The sequence below is a fragment of the Spea bombifrons genome, chromosome 7, assembly GCF_027358695.1.
Source record: "Spea bombifrons isolate aSpeBom1 chromosome 7, aSpeBom1.2.pri, whole genome shotgun sequence".
Taxonomy (NCBI): domain Eukaryota; kingdom Metazoa; phylum Chordata; class Amphibia; order Anura; family Pelobatidae; genus Spea; species Spea bombifrons.
In genome coordinates, this window is record NC_071093.1 from 8,738,952 (window position 1) to 8,757,289 (window position 18,338).

General features: G+C 40.3%; 1 protein-coding gene across 6 annotated transcripts in view; it reads right to left on the reverse strand.

The window, feature by feature from the left end:
- Positions 1 to 18,338, reverse strand: part of RBMS1 (RNA binding motif single stranded interacting protein 1) — a 105,836-nt gene that overhangs the window by 16,229 nt on the left and 71,269 nt on the right. For all 6 annotated transcript variants that reach the window (XM_053471900.1, XM_053471901.1, XM_053471903.1 and 3 more), the window contains exons 3-4: positions 8,873 to 8,931; positions 5,588 to 5,679 (exon numbers count right to left, since the gene is read on the reverse strand). In XM_053471900.1, the coding sequence (XP_053327875.1) occupies positions 5,588 to 5,679; positions 8,873 to 8,931 (151 nt within the window). The remainder of the gene's footprint in view (positions 1 to 5,587; positions 5,680 to 8,872; positions 8,932 to 18,338) is intronic.

Genomic DNA, 18,338 nt, shown 5'->3' on the forward strand with positions numbered 1-18,338 from the left:
ACAAATTATATTTAATTACAGGCCCCGAACTCGCAGCTACTATATATTTGGAGACTATGTATCGAAGCTCCGTTATAGAGATCCAGGGTGGTCACGCCACAATTCTAAAAGCTCGGATCGCTATCGAAGCGGCATCAGAACACGGATCGATGCGTCTCCTCCGAAATGCAGAAAATTCATTCCATTAAACAACCTCACCCAAAAGGACTGCTGAGGTGAAGAAACGCTTTGGCTGTTTGTCAATCTTTTGAAGTATTACATTCCTGGAGAAATGCAAGTTTCAGCATGTTTAGGATTCTTTTTTTTTTTTAAAAAAGCTTTTTTTCATAATATCTTATTTGAAGCTACTTTAGTCCAGTAGCATCTTAATATTTAACATCCTTGTAAGAGCCAGAAAAGAAGCAAGCACTATAAATAAATAAGATTGGCTGTAATTTGTAAACAATTTATTATTTTGGTCACTTCAAGAAATCAAAAATATGATTTTACCAGCAGGTTTCACTTTTTCCATGTTCTATGACGAAAACGGTTATTACTGTCCTTGCACCTTCTGACATCACATGCAGTCATTGCTGCAATTACTATTTAGTAAGATCACCTAATAGTTCTGGAAATTGGCAGAAATTCGCCTTAATTTCCTATCCCGAAGTTCATTTCCTTCTCCTGAACCCAACCAAGCAAAGGCTGCCTGAGCCGATGGAAAACAATCAGCACCTTAACAGGGCAGAGATAATGTTAATGGGGAGGAACAGGCATGCAGGTCCCGAGAACAAAAGGTGAATGAGTTTCCCCCTCGTTAAAAAGGTTGAAGTAAAGCAAAATAAAATATATTCATTTATGTTTAACGGTGTCCATTACTTCCTACACTACAAATTGGAGAGGAAATCAAAGTTTCTTGGCAACATGGATAATGGGTCCATGTTAAAATACACAAAAATAAACCGTTTAGATACATATAGAGTTACTGCCGGGTTCCTGGCATGGGAAACAAAATGATAAAAAAAAAAAAAAAAACACAAAAAAAAAAACACAAAACAAAAAAAACTAAAAAAAAAAAAATCACCCATCTGAAAGAAATTACCAAACCTCTGTGTGTGCGTGTGGAAGAGAAAGACACAGAAAGGAGGAGGGGGAATACTTGGCACATCAGGAAGACATCTGTTTTCTCTTGCCGTGGAGAGGATCACCAGCTAACAGAGCGATATTCACCATCATGTGACCCACGGCCGCTCTCGGCGTGGACGATCCTCTGGCAGCGCAGAGAGACAATCTATCTCTTCTATCTCCCAAACCGTTCCTTAATTTGCGCTTTAGCGGAAGGTCAAACTATAAAATTCTCCTACTTGTAGATACGTCTGTGAGTCCAATTTATTGAATATGGATAAAAAAAAAAGCATAGTATTTGGATAGAAAGATTTTCTCTGGCAGGGTTCCTCCTGATATCCAACCTTTTAATAATGTAACAGCTACTCTTCCGGCCCGATTGGGGAGTTGATTGCAGGAAACATCAGACTAAAGGTATGGTCTTGAAATGGTTTTATTTTGGGAATAAAAAGGCCTCCAAATAACGGTAGCGCTAGGGAAAGGCGGATATGGTCTGAAATGTAGATTTCTTTTACGTAGAATGGGCCTTGGCTACAAAAATATTTAGGATATAAACCAACACTTTGGACGCAAAGTAAATGGAGTGTTCCCTGAAACTCTTTTATAAAAAAGTTACTTGCGTAGATCATTCTGTAACAAGTGTGTGGTTGCCTTGTTGTTTTCATGAAAAACAAGAATATTTCTGGCTGTAACATAGTTGCAAAAGGGTTTTCCAACAATCAATTATCCTTTTAAAAACTTAAACTTGGATTAGCGAACACAACGTGCCATTGGAACGCAGGAGTGATGGGAGTGATAAAGGGCCATTGGAACACAGGAGTGATGGGGGAGTGATAAAGGGCCATTGGAACACAGGAGTGATGGGAGTGATAAAGGGCCTCTGTACGCCTATGAAGATATTCCATAAAAAAAATCAGCCGTTTCCAGCTACAATCGTCATTTACAGCATTAACAATCATGACTATCATAACAGACTATCATGTCATTTAAATGTGTGTTATGCCTATGCAGGAACTTTATGCTTTCACTTAGCGATAGGACTGCCAATGTTACAAGAAACAGAATGGCAAAACTGCAGTCGCTTGAACAGGATTATTGGCCAAAAGTGGAATTATTTACCATCGTGCAGATAATATACCATCCATTGCGCTCCTGTTTGTGCGATGCATTCTTTACCTTTATGGCACTGAAAGCACTAACTAAAAAGAACTAAATACATGAAAAGGCAATCGGTAGGAACCGGTGTTTTAGCCGTTTATCGGGCACTTTGATGTCGTTTCTTTGAAGGCAGGAGAACTCTTCTAATAAGAAGCTGGTGTCTTCAGTGCCTTTTGATTTATTTATGAGTGTACAAACCAGTAATCCCCACAATGCGCCACTTACGCAAGTTTATTACGGATTGGCATAGCAACTAGCAACGCTCTGCTTCCTGGCCGCGGCAGATATGTAAACAGGCTAATCTCACCGAGCTATGCACCTTCAGCGATCGACAGTCCAGAAAATATTTACTTATTTCAACATCTTCCAAACGCATTCCGTGTATCTCCGGATGTACTTGGCGACGCAACTCAAACAAGCCCACGGATCAGATTTCTCTTTTGCATTTATAGTCCCTCGCTGTTTAACTCGCTTGTCCTATACACTCGCCTTCCCATATAGCATAGAGCAAATAATCGAAGGAGAACGCGGAGAGAATACTTTAGAGATGGAAAACGAGGTGTGTAGCCAAAAAAGGCATTTAAAGCCTTCACATATCATCCATTCTGAAGCTAAATCTTAAGGACTTGGCTGTCGGAATAGGTAATTTATATAATTGAAACGTGTAGATCTTTCTGGATAAGCTAAAATATGTTTCATAGATGAATACATGCGTCAGAAAACCTAAGAAACCAGATGTTTCAGGATAATCACCCTTTTCCTGGCAGTACATGCATATAACATGCGGCTTTCATCGTATCTGAAATGCCAGCTTCCATTGGAAGGATTGGGTTATTTGCTCTTCCCGTTATGTATATTTCAGAATGATTTACGTATAAATCTTATATACTCATAACATATTCTTACAACAGCGTTCAAGTCAACATTGGCTTAAAAGAACTTTGTTTGCAAACAGTGCTTAGGAATTATACTTGGACAACCTGTTTCACTCATACCAGACTGAACAAAAAAGTGTATTCAATATATATTATATATATATATATATATACACACACACATATATATATATATATATATATACACATATTATATGTTACAATATGTATACTTTGGAATTCTGTTATTAAAGGCTCACTTTCTAAGAAGTGGAAACATAGCCTAGGAATAGGCTGCTACGGTTGCAATAAAGGTTCTATATTACAATATATACAGTATGTGATTATATAGATATATATATATATATATTCTCATTCATTGTTTGGGTGGAAGTCTCATTTGTATTCTGAAGGAGTATCTCGTATACAGTACAACCCTGTTTATTGAGTATCCTTTTAGCAAGCAGAAAAATGAATGACATGCAGTTTGACAGAAAGCTGGGCGGCTAAAGTTAGTTAATCACTAGTCTGATTCAGAACGCTTACTCAACTCGTTGGAAGATCAGATTTCGTTGCAATATCAGGACCTGATTAATTAATCAGGTTAGCATGACATTACACAGACAAGAAGCTCCGTGATTGTATGTGTATACCTGGGAGCTTCCAGAATAAGTAGACCCTTACATAGACCATCATAAGTACTGAACGTGTAGAAAGCTGGTCCTCATGGGGACCTGAACGCGTCCAGATATGGGTTAAGATGCTAGTAAGAAACGCAAGTGAGATTTTCCAGGTACCTAGCTAAGCCAAGAATACAAATATGTAATATTAATAAAAAGATTGTTTTCATATGGTATGCAGATACTGAAAACTAAGATCACAATGATTAAAAAATGGAAGTCCCTTTCCCTTATAGGCAACTCGACTGCACCGTGCTAGTGAGGAGAACCCTAATTTGGGGAATTGAAACACTTTAATGAAAAGGACCTGTCATAGTCCACACCAAACACCGAGAACGCCAGGTGAAAGCCATCTGTCCACAATGTCTCCACCAGGTAACCTGCTGGGGATTCCACCTTGAGTGGTATCGGATTTCATGGTTAATCACGTTGGACCGGGTTCCATTTTCACATTTTGCATAATATTTATTTAGATGAGTTGTGTTTTAAAGCAGGCTTTGGGTGCATTCATTGGATAAAAGGCCAAAAGATAATGGGTCAAGTCAGTAAATGTTATATGGGCTTCACACGTGAAATATAGTCCCCTTGAAAGAGGGGTTGGAGAAACCTTCTCTGGATCACTGGAAAAGGACAAGTGACATTCAGAAGAAAAAAAAAAAAAAAGGAAAAAGAAAAAGGAATGGGATTTGTTCTGCTTCACCTGTATCTCTAATTGCAAAGAGGAAAGAGGCTTTAGCTGGAAAGGACATAAATCAGAAGAGTTAATCCAACAAAATGATGGATTAATCCCACCACACAGTCTCATTCACAATAAACTGAATGGAGTCGGGTTAATTCTCCCTCCCCCTATTTGTCATACAACAGCTGCCTTCAACGTTCTGTGTTCTCCTGATGTAATTTGTCACTTTAAGTAAACTACTGATGCTTGCTCTGGCAAGGACAATGTTATTATATAGCCTGCATTTCCTCAGAGCAGTCAAAGGGAAAAAGGAATAGCCCAACAAATACACAATCCTGGAGCCAGGTATCGAGGGCTCGAGTGTTGGACTTGATCAGGCTTTCTGGGGCGGACTAAGGGTTTGGGAGCTGTTCTTTAACATCAGATGGGCCACATCTGGCTCAGACCAAACGCAGTAGGGAAACAATCCCATCTCTAAAGTTTAGGCATCTGTGTGTCATCTCCTGCAGCTTCACACATGGTCCCCTTATGGTTGCTTGGTGCCTCCTTAAAGATATCCTTAGGAATTCTGCATTAGTATATTTCACGGTTAAGCTAGAAACAGGGGATGTAAGGGTTAAAAATAGATCCTAAACATATCCACTCAATCAAAGCGAACAGTAATGTCACTTTAGAGCCTTTACTGGCTCCTACTCAGCTCTCCTAACCACCCGGCGTCATTCTTACAACCCATCAGGTCGTAAGAACTAGGTGTCCTACCGGCGTTTCTCAAAACACACATATAAAACATATAATACTAACAACTAACCCATGAGGTATATTACCAGTTCAATCATAATATGTCTTTGATGCTCTGTGGATCTATTACCCCATCTCATGACTCTGCAAGAATTAGCCCATTGAAAATGATATTGTCCATGGCAGCCATCTTGGTTTTATAATAAGCATAACTGCTGGTCCTCCCCCCACAACATGATTTTATTTTTCATTTATTTTTGAACAAATATAAGAGAAAAAAACATCAAAAGATATGAATGTCAGGAAGCCGCTAGCCCTACTACAAACACATCTGAACGTTTATCAGACTTTACCTTTGCCATCTGCGCTTGGACTCCAGTAGCCTTCAAAGCAGAGACCGCTTTCTGAGCAGCTGCGGGGCTGTCAAAGTCTACAAATCCATAACCTGTAAACCCAAAACACAAGTTAAACACGTATGACAAGAGGCCTGAGAAGCACAGATAGACTCGTTCTGGGCTACGCTGCTTAATGACGCAGAATGCAGTCTGATTGTTAGAAGAAGTCATAACCTAAAAGTAGCAGGTCATAGGCTTAGATGTAATGTAAGGAGGTTTTATTTAGATGAGACACAGACGGTGGTAGATAAGTAGAACAGCCTCCTGGCAGACGTGGTAGAAACTAATACAGTGAGAGAATTTAAATACTGTACATATGGCATACAGCTATCCTGAATCAAAGCCGAGACCAAAGACATTTAAGGTTTGGGTCTTTACATCAGATAAAACAAGCTGAATAGATGGGCTGAAAGGTTCTTATCAGCCGTCAAATTCTATTTTACTTTGTTGCTATGGGTAATAATGGATCCAGTGCGGGCGTAGCTGGGCAGCTGTTTGGGTACAATAGGAAAGTGCGATGTAGGCTGTTATCTGACCATTCCTATGTGCACTACAGCAAAGGAGCTTTCTGATTCAACACTGTGGTTCATTAACCTCACTGGCTTTCGATATCAGATGTCGGTTGCCCTCTGATTTCCTCTGTATAAGATAAAGCAAGGGTGGAAAAATGTGCTCACAAAAATGCAGTTACAGAAATATGTTCATTATCAGAGCAACTTCAAAAGGAATAAGATAAAGGGAAATGTGCAGAAAGAGAAAGATTTGGAGAAAGCACAATAGAAGTCAATATTCCAGCACAAAGCGAGCGTCCGCCAATAACACGAAGAGCCGCTGCGGAAGCGCTGTCAGTAATAATTGCAGGATTGGACATGACATGGTCAATTAAAGCTACAGAGCCAATTATTCTCAGAGGCAGGCAGCCAAATGTTGGTCTGGATAGAGTAACATTAAAAAGATGGGAAATATTACATTTTTGAAGGATTTGGCAAAATTAAAAATAGGTTAATCCCTCCAAGCTGGACCCATGGCATGCCATTTTACTCTACTCCTCTCCAGTGGTGTCATATCGCCTTACCTATAGCTTTTCTCTAATATGGGGGGCATAATACTTCTTTTTTTATATAAAGAGCTATTTTAATTGAAGATGTTTTGCTCTACAAAAAAATTGTATTGAAAACATTGGATTTGATTCCACTTTTACGAACTGTTAGTTGTGCCACAACATACATGCATGCACTCCCTTCTCCTCCAGACACAAAGCACGTCGGTCTCTCTGAAGGGGCAACAAGATACCTCTGCCCTAAACAGGATCACTGCTGTTGGATCTATAAAAATGGCCACAGGCTATCCCTAGGAGGCCAACGTGTCTTCTCAAGAAACCCCAATGTCAGAGGGGGGGGGCGAAACATGTACAAGATAACGCTGGATGTGACAATTGCATCAAAGCCCAGCATCGGGAATAAAAAACAAAATTTGGTAATGTCATATTATGAGATGATTACTATCATTCTTTATTCTGCATCATTAATGCAGTCAGGAGGTATCGCCAATTCCCCCTTTTCAGTTTAACGTTAATAACGTCCCTGGAGAGGAGCCCACATACTGGCAAAGGAGTCTAATACACGGAATCCACATAGTAACGGAATAGGTTCTGGGATTATTACATGGAATGCAAATGACCGATTTCATGAATAATGTAAGAAACGCCTTTTCTTTCATCCATTCTGAATCAAGGTCCGAACTCCATAACCTGTGTCTTTAAAAAGAGTCCGCACTACCTGTGACGGGATTAGGTAACATGCAAATAAACGAACGGTATAATATAATATTATATAACACGAATCACAAAAAAAAAGAAAAAAAACAACTCGATGCATTAAAATCCATAAATATTTTTCCCCTGCATAGCATCCGTTAAGAGTCAAACGTTAATTGACTCGGGGTTATCGATTCTTCTTTTGGTTGAGATGCATTACTATATAAATAAATATATCTCTTAAAAGCCCCGGTGCTTACTCATGGGTCAGCGTTGAAATCAATGTCATCTGACTGAATTCCGTCCTTTAGCCAGGGATGTCCTCCCCCCCCTTTTTACTAGCAGGAGGGATTTCTAGAGACACAAATAGCAGTGAATATGACCCTTTAGTATTTGCACTCGGTCTCCGCTTCCCACCTGTGATCCTGCAATATTAGCCAATTACGACGCGGAGAGCAGCAGGTTAAGCCCCCCGATTTCACATGACGTGTACCCCAGGGGGAAAAAATAAATGAATTGGTTCAAAGGGAGGATAGCTGCGTTAATTAAAAGGGATAAAAGGACACCATTCGGCAAAACACTTCTGAGAACAAAGAACAAATGGCAAAGTGAGACTGAACACATAATTGAGTGGTGCTTAAAGTGACCCCCTTCTAATTAGATAGTTTGCACAAAGTGATCTTGTCAAATTATTAGTACTTCAAATTCACATGAAAATTCTGTCCTGTCTTAAGTAAATCTTTAGGATTATTTAGGAAAATATCAGGAGTTACGGATACAATGGGAGTTACGTCGTTCTGGAACCAGCAGCTCCGCATTTTCATGCGCTGTCACTTTAAATCCTAAACTCTATATAACCATTCATTTAAGGCTCATGGGGATTCTTACCGAGGGGCAAATCAAATGAGAATTGTAGCCTAATGGTGGTTAGAGGGCAAACGAAAACAACCCCTGCTGTATGCGGATGCCCCCATTGCAGTCAATGCAAATGGTATTTTGGACATGCAGGGAGGAAGAGATTAAGTCAATCTCAACTACTTCAGTTCATTAACGTTTATCGGAAACCCCTATTGTTTGCCGAGTGCTAATGTATTAATTCCAGGAGGAAAAAAAAAAAAACAAGTTTTATGAAGGACACAAAAGTTGCAAAATTCACTCTAAACCCTGAGCGACATCGCTAGCGACTTGCCTAAAGTAATTCTTAGCGACCCATGGTGACTGGGGGGCTATTATTGTATCTTACTGAGCACATACAGTATATAAAAATAGGAGCCAAGCAGAAACGGGATCCATTCATAGCGATCAATATAATATATTTCAAAAAGTCGTGGCTATCTGGCTCCAAGGACTTTTCCAGCCCTGGTGGCAACAAAGAAGCTTTAGCAATCCAAGCGTTAAAGCACAGATGAGTTTAGGTTTTATTAGGCGGTTGAAACTTGCGTAGGGTGGTCTTACGTAGAATTCCAGTGCCATCTGTGTAAACATACCTTTGCATTTGTTTGTTGTCTTATCCAAAATAGCTTTTGTGGAGACGATTTTGCCATACCTGGAAAGCAAACAAATGGGACAATTAGAAAAATGTCTTTCAGATTTACTTTTACATTCTTTTTCTTTTTTCATCCCCCCCAGCTCTCCGGGTTTATTACATACAATGTTTAAGCATATTGTGCAAGGGGCGCGTATCATAACGTTACTTTACTTACTAAAACAAAGGCTCGAATATTTGACGACATGAAGTCGTGGGTGACCTAAACGGACGACCATAACAAGAAGAAATTAAGGTCTAAGTGTAGATTTTGTGGTTTTTCAGCCACTGTATTGCGAAATCCACTGTGTATCAGTGGACCAGTTTTAGCGCTAATATGGCACCCATCTCATTTTACTGCCAATGCCATCGATTCCAAAACCGCAGCACAAGCAGTACAAAATTCTGCAAAGTCTACACACAATTACCTGGGCAGAATATTCTGTATATCAGCCTCTTTGCTTAAGCAAGAGCTAAATACATCTGATCATTTGGACTGCAATCCTACAGCAACACATGGATACCAGAGAGCACGCAGAAGTCACGCGGAGATCAATGTCCTCGGCAGAATTTGAGCTCTCATTACCAGACAGCTTGCTCAGGATCAGTGTTTGGCTACTAAAGGACATTGAAAGTCCTCAATGGCTAACATGAAACAACAGGAAAAAGCACTTTTGACCAACGGTACCAAAGTCTGGATTTGGGATCTTATAAAACATGCGCACCTGACGTAAAATGTTATAACTGGTAAAAGTATGGGAACTCTCCAGCTTTTCCCCGGAGTAAAGCTCAGATTCTCCAGGAAATTTCCCTTTTCCTCCCTTTGGCCGTGCCCTCTCTCCACTCTCACCTTCTGCCAATGCCCACCCACTCCGCTCCCACTCTACACTCAATATAAGGCTATTTGGGGCTAGCCCTACATAAAGCCAATTCCCCTACAAGGTGGAGCGCTCTGAATAGCCTTCTTTGGCAAGTACCCAGGTATACTCCCTGGGCGCATGAATTTTCAGTTTCATTTCTCCTCTCTGTGTACATAAGGCCTTTCCCTACATAATACAGGAAAGCCACAGCACCGGGTGGAACAAATCCACGTGAAAAAGAAGGAGAGGAACAATTCAAATCCGGACACATCTCATGGCTAGGATCTTCAAGCCTCACTGTATTATAGCAACATCTCGTCCTTTCCAGGGCCTTTGAACACTTGGTGATTTTGCTACATTGTTACACTAATCAAAGTGACATCATTAGTTTACTTCCTGATCTCACATGAGACTTTCTATCACTCATACTCCGTACAACAACCCCACTGCAAATTGGCTCAATCAGCACCACCCAACCCTTAAGACCTCCACGCTGCTGACTTATTCACGTGACTCCGGCACAAATCATCCTTACTCAAGCAGCCCCTCGCTTACCATCTCAATCCTCCAATTACACTATAAGTGTGTGTACGTAGAGCCCCCTTCTCCTGCTGTACCAGTATGCCTTAAGAGACTTTGGGCTTTCACCCAGCATCTGGGAGGTTTCGGTTCTTCACTCGCTCAGATTTTTTGTTGCAAACTAAGATCTAATGCACACCGAGAAGAATTCCTAACGAGACTTAACCATAGACCAGGCTGCACTAGAAACATCAGGAACTTAAATCGGACTCCGAGGAGGGGATAATAAGACAAATTCTTCATACTGAAGCGAACCAAGGGACTTTGCTAAAAGGTTTGTGAGATCAAGTGTTGCTTCATGTGGCTTCCCATCATATTCACTGCAAATTAGGAGATAATGTTACAGGAACCTGCTGAACGTATCGTTTATAAGAATACGATGGGCAACAAGAGAACCTTGGAGAAGGTAGGAAAGTTAAAGGTGCTGTCCCACTTGGACAAAACATTAAATGCACTAGTTGTTCCGTTTCTATGGCCACAAATCAATGCTTGCTTTTTTGTCACATGACATTTACTGTTTTCCCTGGGAAAAAAAAGAATTTTACTCGCTGGGAAGGCTTTGGGCATTTAAAATGGACTAGAAATGTGTCTTATGTTACATATAATTACAGAAGTAACAATATGTACAATATTCTGATTAAGTGGGTGTCACAAGATGTACGAAGGAGAAAGAACATCCCAAAGTGACACGGGGTGGAAAACAGGCTCACGGGACAGGATTTATACACATTCCAATCGTATACGCTCACTACAGATGTTTGTCTAACTCATTATTAGCACATTATAAGAGATAGTATCATACAGGCCAACCCAGGCAAACACCCTCCTGACTGTCCTGAGGGCATTGTGCTCTGGCAATAGCTAGTAATTAAACCTTTTTCGGTATCATCTTAGTGGGACGCACCCATGTGAACTCCAAACCGAAGGATTCATTTACAACAGTGGCGCTTTGTAAATGTGAAAAGGCAATGAAGGGGGAGGGGGGGTTAAAAAAAATAAAATAAAAAAAATCTCAATTTCTTAATTTTTTTGCCGTTGGTCCGACGGCAGAAAAACAGGAAACTGATTTACATTATACAGATTATTAAAATGATGTTTCCTCTGCTTGAGTTTGATATATATATTCCTGAAAGTCTAACTCTATGTGGTAAAGAATAAGCGGCTGAATAGACGAGAGAGAGAGAGAGAGAGGAACCTGGAGGAAGAAGCTTTCAAAGATATTAATAAAATGGAGAGGTTATACTGGCGCTGCATCTCTTCACGGCAGGTACCAATAATGACCAGGAGCTGCTCTGTGCAAGAGCCTTATTGGAAACGGCCGTGAACAGACAAGCCGGAATATAAAAGTCTTAATACACGAAACATCCTGATTACTCATAAAATGAAGGATCGCACCGGAAAACCACGAGAGAAAGCGTCGCCAGCGGGGCTTTCCACAGTCAAACTGTAACTGAGAAAAAAAAAAGGCAATAGCTTGTGTGGATTGCTCAATGATTACTGCCATCATCTCCGGACGAAGCGGCGACATTCTGCAGCCTGAGCGAAGCCCCAAGATTTTAACGTTACAGTAATAGGTCTCGATCAACGTTCCTGTTGGTTATTCTCAGAATTCTGAAAGTGAGCCAAAGATCTGAAATTGAGTAACCCAACTTTCCAAGCTTGGAAGCCATCATCAGGTATGAAAACACAAGGGTAGCCCCTGTGCTTATTTGCATACCTGGGAACTCTCTGGGTTTGACCGCTTCTCCCGGGTAACACCCAATTCCTCCGCGTCGCGGGGTGTTCACACACCCCACTCATTACCCTTTTAAATGCCTGCCGACGTCAGCGGGGTAGGCTCCGAGTAGCCAGAGCTCAGAAGTTCCCAAGTACGCTTATTGGAGCCAAATTGACCGATCTCATTGTTTTTGCTGGTGTAGTGAGATTTTTTTTTTTAAAAGTTTGTATTTTAGTGAATTCACCCCAAAGAGACCGGAGAATTACATTATAAATGGTTAGATGAACTGTGATTATTTCAACCACTGGTTTAACCAATTTGCCTTCAGAACGGTCAAAGAAACCGACTAGGTATATAGTTATTAGGATTAAAGATCAAGGACCGGTAAATCGAATTATATTGAGTTGCACTTCTCTCGGTCTTTAAAACATTTCCGTCACACTTGTTTATTTAACCAATCACTATTCATCATTTTCATTAGTTCCAAAAAAACCTCTTCTTTTTTCCGCGAAAACCGAGAAATACAGAACAGCTGATATATAATCAAAACACTGCTTACAGCGCTAATCGGGGAGGTGAAAGTGGCACTCCTCGCCATTTTGAAGGTGCATTCATTCGCCTTGAACCAATAAAAGAACAGTTCTCCATTTGTAACTACACCGCAAATTAGGGATTTCATTTCTTTCAACAGGGCCGAGGTGAAAGGGTTACAAAAAACATTGTCCCAGCTAAAGTCCTTTGTCAGTCAAACGCAAATAGTGCAGAATAGGCCTATTCAAGGCTGGAGTATGTATTTAGTGAGCCGCGAATGTGTACACATTTAACAAAATGCAATGGTTTAAATGACAAAAATGTGTCTGCTGGCAGAGTGGTCAACAACAAAAGGCTTATCCCTTTATAGATTCAAAACCCCAATCCTTCCAACGCTATACATCACGATGTACGGACCTTACTGAACTATATATATATATATATATATAAAATAAAAAGAATAAAAAATACAAAAATAAACTAACATTCGGTTGGAAACCTTATTATTGATGGTTACCATACAAGTTGAAAATATAACAAGCCAACGTGTGCTGCGATTTCGGACATGGCATTGCGGGGTAAACGTTCTTTAAGGATGTCACCAACAAAATCATTAAAGCTAAAAGGTCCAATAGAAGCCCTCATATTACTCCTGGGCTATATTTTTTTCAAATAACCCCCTACCGCCTCTGCAATGGTAGATAATGGTAATTTTTTTTAACCATTACATTGTAACAATAACATTGTTAAAATGAAATCGGACCCGGTATGTGAAGCACCTACCCTAGCCGAAGGGTCAGAGCCTGGTTTAGGAACCAACAGAATTTGGGAAAACGTCATTCCCATCTTCCTCCTCACTGCACAAACACCAGCAAGGAGACAAGATGTATGGGAGAGGAGACAGAAGGTGAAAGGATACTCTATGTCTGCACAATCCCAGGCAAACTGAAACACGACTAACAACACAAGAGAAGCCATGTCTCACCGGGATAGAACGGCGAGACGAGGCTCAGTGGCGGAAAGGAAAACCGTATATTACCACGGCAATGGAGGCATTCCCTTCAATGTCTATTTTTTAGAATTAGGAGGTGGACATGCTGGTGCTGGAGGTTTTGGATTACTAGCTAACCCCTAGGACATGGCGAGGAAGGATAACCATACCAGCATTGATTTACCGAACGTACGCGGCTTCGATACTGAATGTATCAGTGTGTGAACACAATACTGCATTAAGAGAACGCCTGACCTTGCTTTTGCCCTCAATACGGTTGAGTCACACACTCACAAACAGCTCAATCTTTAAACGCGCTCACGTGATGTAGAACGTGGAACAAAAAGGGAAAGTTTTGTATGATGTGTATGTAGCTCTTTTGCATTGAGGGGTTCACATGATTATGAAAACCTGCAATTCAGTAATATTAGTAGAATGGGTGGTTTATACCTGAGAAGTATAAGTCCGCTCATTTATAGATAAAAAATAAAATAAAAATAAAAAATTAGCTTAATCAATGCGAAAACATTTTTTTTTTTGTGCTGAGGTGCCATTTAAATTATATTCTATAACAGTTTGCTTGAAGATTCACTTTCTGTATATGGGTAACTTTTTTAGAACAAAAATCCTGTGGTCAAGAACGAGTGCTAAATTCTGTTCATTGATTCTACACAATTAATTGTTCCTTTATAACAGGATAAAGCAGCGGAGGCTGAAATAAGGCAATGAGGTACACTGCATATTTTAGTGGATGGCAAATGTAATTTTCGAGGTCATTTAAAAATGCGTAATGCAGATGAATACATTATTGATACTATCGCCACTGAAAGGGTTAAAGCAAGAAATATAACCATGTAGCGCCTACTCATTAAATCACGGAAAAGCAAATACACCAAATTTATTTAAATGCAAACCAGACCCAAAAAAATACATGGGCACCGATTCCTATATCAAATAACCAAGTATGAATTGCGCTTTAGTCCCACTGGGGGAAAGGCGCTATATAAATATTAGTGATGTTGCTAGTTTTTACAGATTGTGTTCTCTGGGGGTAATTAATGTTCTCGCTTCGTTGGCTGTTGCCTGTACCGTCAGTCAAGAAAAGAATTAGATTTAAATAGATATTTGGTTTGCTTTTTGAAAACTCCAAAGCAAGAAATACGCAGATGTTGCACATAAAAGAAATTAAATTGAGAACCATCAGGTCAACCCATTATTACTTATTTCTTCGTATTCAAATAAAAGTTGAGATGATATTCTATTTATAGAAACATTCTTTAAAAAATGTGATAAAAGGAGTCTTAAGATCAATACGTATATCAATCCCGTAAAATACCATCTGCGCCGTTTAGTTGTTGTAGCAAGGCAATAAAACTTGACATTTTTATGGCATCACAGCTGCTTACTGACCAGCTGAATTCTGATTCTCACACAGTGTGACATCATACAGCAGAATTAGAGCTCTTATCCGATCAAACCTCTAGCACAGCCGAAGAGTAAGAGACCAAGGCTACCATTTTCATCATTGTCCTTTGGAACGGGTCTCCGTCTGCGGACACCGAGGCAATTTTCTAAAATTCACTTTTATTTGAAAGCAAAGAATCAGGAAATCAATACGGTTCACTTTATGGAATATAACAAAGCTCCTTGCCGTCCGCTGAAGGGACAGACTCATAAATAAAATATGAAGATAAGAAATGGCTGAAACACGAGGAGGAGTCGAGGCGTCAGTTCTTTTCATTCTGATGAAAGATCCCGAGACACAGTGGGGAACCTCATGCCGGGAACGTAGGATCATGCACAATTTAATCGCCCCTCTGGTACACTTAGAAAATGTCACCTAATGTCACAATGGTAATTTTGGCAGCCAAAGCCATGCGTGACATTATATAGGTCTCGTCGCCAGTTTGCTTAGAGCTGAAGAAACACATTGGCACCTTAAAGTGAAATTCACAAGCAGAACAGTAACAAGCACAATAGGTTTGGACACTTAGAACCCTAATTCCAGTAGGATCAACAAAAACCCAAGGCTGAAGGTAACCGGAAGGTTAAACTGGACATAACGAGGTTATAGTACGATGCACATGGTCAAGCCTCACGGGGAATCAGTAGAGACATTAATGCCCCTCATATGTCTACGCAGTCCATAACACATCCCCTCCGGAAAAACCATACACGTTTTGGGGCAGCGGCTCGGAGATACAGAACCCGGAAAGTGTTGATGCCGGCTGCGTTCTGAGCAAACGTTTATCAGCCTGTGTTATTGGACATATCTTTTAGGAACTGATTTATACAGCACCATCATATTCTGTGCAACGTGAACATTACTTCCTTAGGGGGAGGAAATTCATGAGTTTGTATGCGCGTAACATTGTATATTTACAGAGTCAGCAAGGTTCTACGGAGCTGCTGATGGCAGAAAATCCGAGACATAACGCCGGCATAGGATTGGGAAAAGGGCATTGTTAATGACGTCACAGGTCGTTAAGGGTTGGTTATCTCACATTTCGCTGACCCAAGATGTTCCTTTATTAAAATGATTTTACACGTATTTAGTAAGTGGAAATCAGTAGTAACACGTGGGAGATGATCACCATACATTTAATCATAAAAATCAATGCTATCGAATCCATACTTACTCATTAAAACATGCGGATATACAAAGTGTTAGCATAATCGGAACACGTCATTCTTGGAAGCTTTACTTCTCAGAGGTGGATGTGAAAGCTACATCTAATTTTGAGTTACAACCATTACTGAAAAATATTTTTATATCAAATGTCCAGTGGGTTAATATCTTGGCAAAGCCACCAGCCGCTGCGGGCATGCAATGTGTGAACATATTTGTAACTGGTGTTTACTTAATCATCTTAAGACAAGTATGTGCTTGCAGAAGTAGAAAAGTATCTCAATGATGGGCTATTTGTTTTGAGTAGGTTTTTTTACTTGCGCAACTGCATGGTAGGCTGTGAAAATCTGGTCTCTGTGCAGACACAAATTATACTCAAACGCAATCTAATTATTATAACATGGGCTATAGAGCATTATATTATATGGTATACTACTATATACGCCGCACACTGCATCAAATTGGTCTGCATTGATTGATTCTTCTAAAGATGATGCACAAGAAAGCCTGCAGTTTGCTGAAGACCAGCAGACTAACGACATGGGTTACTGGAACCATGTCCTGTGGTCCGATGAGACCAAGATAAACTTATTTGGTTCAGATGGTGTCAAGCTTGTGTGGCGGCAACCAGGTGAGGAGTACAAAGACAAGTGTGTCTTACCTACAGTCAAGCATGGTGGTGGGGGTGTCAAGGTCTGGGGCTGCATGAGTGCTGCCGGCACTGGGGAGCTACAGTTCATTGAGGTAACCATGAATGCCATCATGTACTGTGACATACTGAAGCTGAACATGATCCCCTTCCTTTGGAGACTGGGCAGCAGGGCATTATTCCTACATATCGACCCAAAACACACCTCCAAGATGACCACTGGCTTGCTAAAGAAGCTGAGGGTAAAGGTGATGGACTGGCCCAGCATGTCTCCAGACCTAAACCCTATTGAGCATCTGTGGGGCATCCTCAAAGGGAAGTTGGGGGAGCGCAAGGTCTCTGACATCCACCAGCTCCGTGATGTCGTCATGGAGGAGTGGAAGAGGACTCCAGGGGCAACCTGCGAAGCTCTGGTGAACTCCATGCTCAAGAGGGTTAAGGCAGTGCTGGAAAATTATGGTGGCCACACAAAATATTGACACTTTGGGCCCAATTTGGACATCTCCACTGATACTCACTTTTGTTGCCAAGGTTTAGACATTAATGGCTGTGTGTTGAGTTATTTTAAGGGGACAGTAAATTTACACTGTAATACAGGCTGTACACTCACTACTTTACATTGTAGCAGAGAGTCATTTCTTCAGTGTTTTCACATGAAAAGATATAATAAAATATTTACAAGAATGTGAGGGGTGTACTCACTTTTGTGTAGTAAAAATTACCATGCCTTAATTTTAAATGGTTTAAAATTCATGAATTTCTAGGTTACAGATGTCCTTGAGCTTCACGTTATGATTTTCCAAGATCGCATCGAATGCGGAGTGCGTTTCATTCTCTTATACATTAGGATGTTGCGATAATACTTATTTGCTTCACTTGTATTTAAAGCATTAAGGTCATTTTCGCCCCAGGGGTACATTTTGCCATTTTGATTTATGTAGTCTGCCCTTACCAGGCATCCAGAAAATGTACAAACTAGATTATTTTTTCAATATATGAACAAATTGAAGTGTTTGATATACTCCAAGTAAACAATTTTAAACAATATTCACAAGGAATTTTTGAAGTTCGCAATTTCCTTGTATTTAACAACAAAATAAATGGGTGATACAGGAGCTAAAGCGTTACGTTATTAACCATAAACATATGCATTATGAACGAATGCAAAATCTTCATTTATAACCATATGAATCCATTATCTACCTCCTCCTGTTTTTATGAACGCCTTGGAAAGCTGGGGCCGTATAAAAGTTTAGACAACGAGCATAAAATAAAAAGAGTCCCTTCGGTTTATTATCCACTAAAATCCAATAAGCGGGGAAGATTCTTGATGCATTATGAAGATTCAATGTTCTATCCTGGAACAGTACAATGGTCTGCAGGGGTAATTATATCTCTAATGGCATTATTTTCCACCAGCTGCTGGCCTAGTTGTAATCCAATTAAATGTCTATTCCGTACCCACGGCAGCA